Source organism: Gallinula chloropus (assembly GCF_964237585.1).
Source record: "Gallinula chloropus genome assembly, chromosome: 1".
NCBI classification, from domain to species: Eukaryota; Metazoa; Chordata; class Aves; order Gruiformes; family Rallidae; genus Gallinula; species Gallinula chloropus.
In genome coordinates this window covers 135,047,934-135,054,156 of record NC_140085.1, presented here as the reverse complement: position 1 = coordinate 135,054,156, position 6,223 = coordinate 135,047,934, and the positions used below count along the sequence as shown (strand labels likewise).

The 6,223-nt window shown below is 40.5% G+C and overlaps 1 protein-coding gene across 2 annotated transcripts in view; it reads right to left on the bottom strand.

Moving 5' to 3' along the window:
- Positions 1-3,265: 3,265 nt before the first annotated feature.
- The window catches only part of MID1 (midline 1), a gene marked incomplete at both ends in the record, with an annotated part of 97,036 nt that continues 94,078 nt past the window's right edge, over positions 3,266-6,223 (bottom strand). For both annotated transcript variants that reach the window (XM_084272824.1, XM_084272825.1), the window contains 2 exons: positions 3,266-3,614; positions 5,184-5,391. In XM_084272824.1, coding sequence (XP_084128950.1) covers positions 3,266-3,614; positions 5,184-5,391 — 557 coding nt within the window. The remainder of the gene's footprint in view (positions 3,615-5,183; positions 5,392-6,223) is intronic.

Here is a 6,223-nt window from a genome sequence, read left to right as displayed (position 1 = left end):
ACACATCTCTGAAACAGTCATTATACCAACACAGGCTTTATCTACTACATTCCTTGCTCACGTCTCACCAGGCTAACACCTCAAAAATCTACCTTTCTTAAACATGGCATTATTCAATGCTATTCCTAGTCACAAAACTTCCAAAAATCAGGGGAAAACCCTCACCTAAGACAGCACACTACATTAAATTACCATGTTTTATCTTTACACAAGAATTACCATTCCCCCAGACTTCAACTGATTGCTATGGACCATGCAAAATGCCACAGACCACAGAAGCTACAGTTTAGAATGGATGTTTTTATTGATTAACCAGGCATTGAATCAAGTATTGTAAAATAAACAGATTTTGTTTATTTTTAAAAATGTCCAGAAGAATACCATTCATAGCAAACTTGTTTCCTCAAAGTCATACAGAATATGAAATTGTTCAAGAAACAAGCAAAAAAAGAAACACCTGACTAATTACTGTCAGTCTGTGTGTGTGTATACATGTTATGTTTGTATATACACAAATTACGCGCTCTATTTGTGCATACACCAGGGAGGGCTGTGTGTGTGTGTGTGTGTACCCATACATATGAATACATATATACACAAACATATACACACAAAGAGTACTGACTGAATGAACAGTCCACTGGAGAAAAGTGGCTTATCTCCAGATTAAGTATTTTGTGTTAAAATAATAAAAGATAGCACAAGGCCTGTAGACAACAGACCATCCTTTTGCCATTGGCCAAACCCATCACTGGCCTTTAGACTAACCGTCTAGCTTTACAATTGAAATATGTGAGATCATTTGGGACCTTTCCAAATTCATGGTATTACTTCCATCCAGCTCATTCTCTGCTACCGTTGTACAGTCAAACACTGAACAGTGTTTTCAGTTTGTCCACTACTGAAATCAGCTTCTAGATTTATTATTTCTGGCAAAAGAGGAGATACACAGCCTTGCCACAGGTACTGTGGTAATATACCCTTTCCTCCTAGGCAGAAACTCCTACATTAAAACTCCTTTCTACCTGCATCTTCTTATCACTGCTTTGCATCTGTCATCTCCTGCAAACTCATTGTAACGATTTTCATGCCACCTCAACTACCTTCCAAACACCCCAAGACAGATCAGGCAATGTACCCCTGATTGTATTAGTAGCATTGTGATCAATTATGAAATGTAATGTTTGGGGATTAATTTACTTTTTAATTTCTGAGGGTACATGTTTTATTATTAAAAAAACTATGATAAGCACCGCAGTTCACTGTATGTACACATTTTTTCCTTATTTATGCCAACCCTGGAAAGATCAGTGGCTCCTACCTCTGAACCCTGGGATTCTGTCCCAGCTGAAAGGCGTGGTATCAGCAACACGGTCAGACTTTTCTCCATTTAATTCAGCACTTAGCAGGGCATGTAAGGGAGAAATCAAAGGAATGTGGGTAGGCATTTTTTTTTCTATAAAAAAAAGAAGGAAGAAAACACCAGACTCCAAATAGGTATGTTCCTCATCTTGCTCAAAATTTTTCTACATCATCATAAGGCAAACTGTAGTACAGCTTGGTACCTGGAGAGTCAGTATTTAAAAAATCTGAAGCTGAGCTTGGGACCATTTTACTTTGGACCCATTAGTGAACAAAGTGCATTAAGGCATCCTTTTCAAAAAGACACCTAAGTCATGGTTATAAATTACTGAGCAAGTCTTTTCTTAAAGCTGGTATTCAATTTATCCTCTTTCTACACAGGCAGATTTTCACCACTTGCATAGTAACAACAAAACACGGTAGGAAAACCATTCTTTTAAAGTTGCCATATGCCTCAAGCATCTCCCAAAACGATCATTTATACATAAGTATTGTTGCAATTACAAAGGGCTTCTATTCTGTAGAAGGAAAAGAGAAAAAAATGCACCTGATTCAGCTCTGAGATAAAGTAGGTACAACCTCTGTTGATTTTACTGAAGTTCATCTCCCAACACCAGGATGAATGTCGGGCCTGCCAGTGCAGATTCCTACTGCTCCTGAAAACATGTTATTTACTCTTCATTCACAAAGAGAACTGTGCTTTCCCAAACAACCCAGGACAATGATAACTGTGAGCAAACCCCAGCTGCAGTGTTTCTCCACACAGCACATGTAAAACAGATTTCCTTGCTTTGTTATAGAGACTACACAGTGTAGACAATGAAACATTTGTATTTAATTTAAAATCAATGGTTAAAGTGGCGCATGTCTCACTTCCGAGTTGTCGGCTGGGCTTGCTATGTTGAACCTTGTAAAATCAGCAATAAGCATTCACACGTCTACCATCAGAACCGTGACATCTTCTATTACAATCAAGCCTTAAAAGACGCTGTGCTTTATCAAATTAGTCTACAGTCAGACCTTGAATCCGCTGCTTTCCTCCAGTGTTGCTGATCCTCAGAGATGGTATCAGTCTTTCACATCCTCAGAGATTCTACAATGTTTTCCAAAGACAAAGGTGAAGCAGTGGTAGATGGGAACGTCGCCGTCAATGAAATAAATCACCAGATGATTTGTCCACTTCCATTTCTAGGAGATATTCCACATTTGTTTTTTTTTTTTTCAAATGAATAGAGAGAGCACTGCCTTGTGAAGAGAAGTAAATTTAAATTTCTTCTTTTGCTGTGCTGGCTAGCTGCACTTCATCACTTTGTTTTTGCTTTTTTGGTCTGCACATTCCCATGTGTGAAGTAGAAATTAGGAGATCTCGCACTCAGTGAGACTGTTACTGAGACCGCTAATATTGGCCTGAATAAAACCTGCAGTATACCGACTTGTCCACTGCACAGTTTTCATCCTTCCCATTTCCTGCTTTTATCCACTGTAAAATGAAATGATGTAAAGGGCTGATGAAGCTTTAATTAACAGAACCATCACTGTGCAAAACAAATAAGTCATTTTCCAGGTGTCCAAACCAGGCTTTCCCTTCTTTTTTATTTTTTCTTCTTTTTTTCTTTTTTTTTTTTATAAATAATTTATAAATCTTCCTGTAAGAGACTAAATACAAAACCAAGGAACCAAAGCCAACTTCAAAAGAAAGTTCTAAGATATTATTAAAGCCACTTCTCGTCCTTCCATACAAAGTAGACAGTAAGGAGATACTCTCCCCTTTTCAGTTCTGGCCAGATTTGGCAATGACAGCTGGGAATACCGTGTGGTCTGCCAGCTCTGGGCAAGCTCCTGTGGGCAGCTGACCTGGCCGCCCTGGGAAAGACGCGTCGTCCTACCTTTTGGCTTTTAGCAGTCATGCGAGCTGCTCGGAGGAGTCTAGGTGGTCAGGGATCGGCAAGCCAGTTATAATGGTCAAACACTTGTTCCACACGGTGAATGTGGGGCACACCGGCTGCCCAAAAGAAATGTCAAAAGTGTAAAGGTGTAGGGAGTTCAAAGCGTCGTAGAAAGCAAGGGAACCGTTGTCATAGTCCAGCAAAATCCCGACCCGCCGGAGGTGAGGTGCAGGCTCAATGGGGATTTCCTTGCTGTTGTGCCGCACCACCCAGGTGTTATTGCAGCGGCAAAGCACCCAGGAGGCAGAATTCTTCCCAATCCACTCGTGCTTCGGCGCTGACTTATAAGAAATACCAATGGCATACCTGGAAAACAAAAGATAACTCAAGGAAACAAATGCTTCCTGCCATGTTTGTCTTTCGATGAAGGCAAACGTTAGCCCAGAAGACTCACTGGAATGCCTCAGCCTCTTACTTCTGCTAGTTAAGTTCTAATTAACTGACATTTCATGACAATATCTGCACAAGTTTAATTAATGTTTTTCCCTCATCTCTCTTTTGGGCCTCAGAGGTCACGGAAACTTTATTGTTCCTCACGTTGTTTGTAGTTTGGCTGCTATGGTAATTTTTTGGAGCGCTCACCTCTGGTATGCAAAAGGAAAATTGTTGAGTACTCAGCAACTCATGAGTTTAAATCAGCAGGCCTCAAATTTCCACTTACCAACACATGAATACAGAGGAATTCATTGATTTTGAAATACATTGCTATCTGTCAGCTAATCTGATCTCTCCTTGCTCCTTTAATATATGGCCCAGAAGAAGGAATGTAAGAGTAAACATCAAAGGACACATTAAAAAACCCATTTTTGCCATTCAAAAAGATGTTTTGCCAGATGTTGGTGAGGTTTTTAAATTCAAATGAGCATTTTTGAGACTGGGTTTTGGGCCAAGTGAAGCAATTGTAGGTGAAGACATTTGCTCTGCAAACCATAATTTATGGCAAGATGTGCAGGGTAAAAGGACTGTGGAAATGTTGTCATTAATGGACACTGAGGGCAAATACCTGTTTTCTCATATATAACAGAAATGTAACAGTTCCTCACGTTCTAGAGACACTGCAGTATTTGTTGGGCTTTCAACCAACAGAGATTAATGTGCCATAAATTATTCTTTTTCCATTCCTTAGCATTGGCACGGGCAAACAGCATTTTTCTTGTTTGGGACAGTGGGCATACCTGAAGACCTTACTGATTTTTCCACTCCTCTAACTTCCATCCTGATTGTTGCCTTTGAATCCCAAAGGATGCCATCTCTTCCACTGACTAAAGGGCCTCTGAAATCCACCCTTGTGTCACACAGAGGATCATTCAGGAGTGGAGGAATGCACTCCTCCATTTCCTGCCCCTTGCTTCATACCCTGGGGCATAGACCTACAGCTCTGCCGCTCTGTGCCCCCTCCCCAAAAGCAAATCTGACCTCCACCCCTGTGAAACTGGATTGCCCTCATCTTTTTTTTTCTCACTGAAGGACATTAAGATCTTTCATGTTTAGTAAGTTAACGATCACACTTACAACATTCACTCTGTTGTCTAAACTCGATGAAACTTTCTGAGCTCCCCAATTCACTAAAATTTTAGAATTTACTGTATGTGGGTTAAAAAAAACAACCATCCTAAATCATGGAGGAAAAGTCCAGTGAGGTCCTCTAAATATAGAGGTGCTTGATCTGGCAGACTTACTTCCAGAGTCTGAAAGATTCCCGCTGGAGATCGTGAAAACAGTCTGACAACTAGTGTGAAAGTAGATGTTTATTCTGCTCTTGTGCCATTCCCCATGCCTCTGCTACTGGTCTCTGACAGAGAAACTGTGCTGGGACCTGCACAGGCCTTCGGTGTGAACTGGTGATTTTTTTCATGTGTATTTTTATATACATACCACGTACTGCCGCTTATAACCACTTCCCAGTAATGCCGCCCGCTGTCAATGAAGACGTTGCCAGCTACTCCGTAGCTCCCTTGGCTTGTGAATCGCTCTGGTGTGTGACTCTTTTTGGAGGATGTTTCATCACGTTCCACTGTCAAGTTATCATGAGACACTTTCAATTTTCTATGAGCAGATTTGGGGTCCAGTTTAAATGGCTGACCTGAAGAGGCAGAGACAAAGACCACAGAAGAATGGTTTGGCTTTGATTTTGAAAAGAAGAGTGGATTAGTGAACCTCTAAAATGTCCACAAGATTACATAACCATATTAATCTCCTCCTCTGAAGCATCCTTGAGATAGACTAACCCATTCTGCTCCCTGCAATAGCTAGTTTGCATTGTCAGTTTACTGTCAATCTCATTGTGCACTAACTTCCCCATGTCGATAATCCCTGAAAAGAGCCCTGCATAATCAACACGCCCATTATCTCTGACCTAGAGGTAACCTGAATACTCTAATTCTTGTATGTAATTGAAACCAATATACATGCTAATAAAGGTCTGAGGGTTGCTTTTTTCACAGCATATTAGAATTAGAATAACTTATGTTCTATTAGTTCTCGAAGGATAAAGTTCCGTAATAACAACTTCATCTTTACTACAAAAAAGGATGGTTTTAAATACCACAAAATGAGTGTGAAGATAAGAAGATGCACTGCTCTTGCCTGTTTGTACACGCACAGCTTTATTTATAACAAGCGCAGTCAACAACTCAGGGTGGCTTTGGAAGGACGCCCATGTGGCACTGGATACTGAGCATTAAAAAGAAGGAAGTGAACTGTAACTTGGTCCAAATAATATGGTGTAAAAACATCACTGAGGCTGTTGCTCTTGGCAAGTACCTCCACCCCTAGCACAAGGTTTGTAGACAATAACAGGAAGCTTTTTTGGTAAACCAAACCCTGTACATATGTCAAGCCCACCGAAATTCTGACAGGCTTGCTCATTGTGTCAAAAAGCAGAAGGATCATTTATCTCCACCAGGAGACAACTA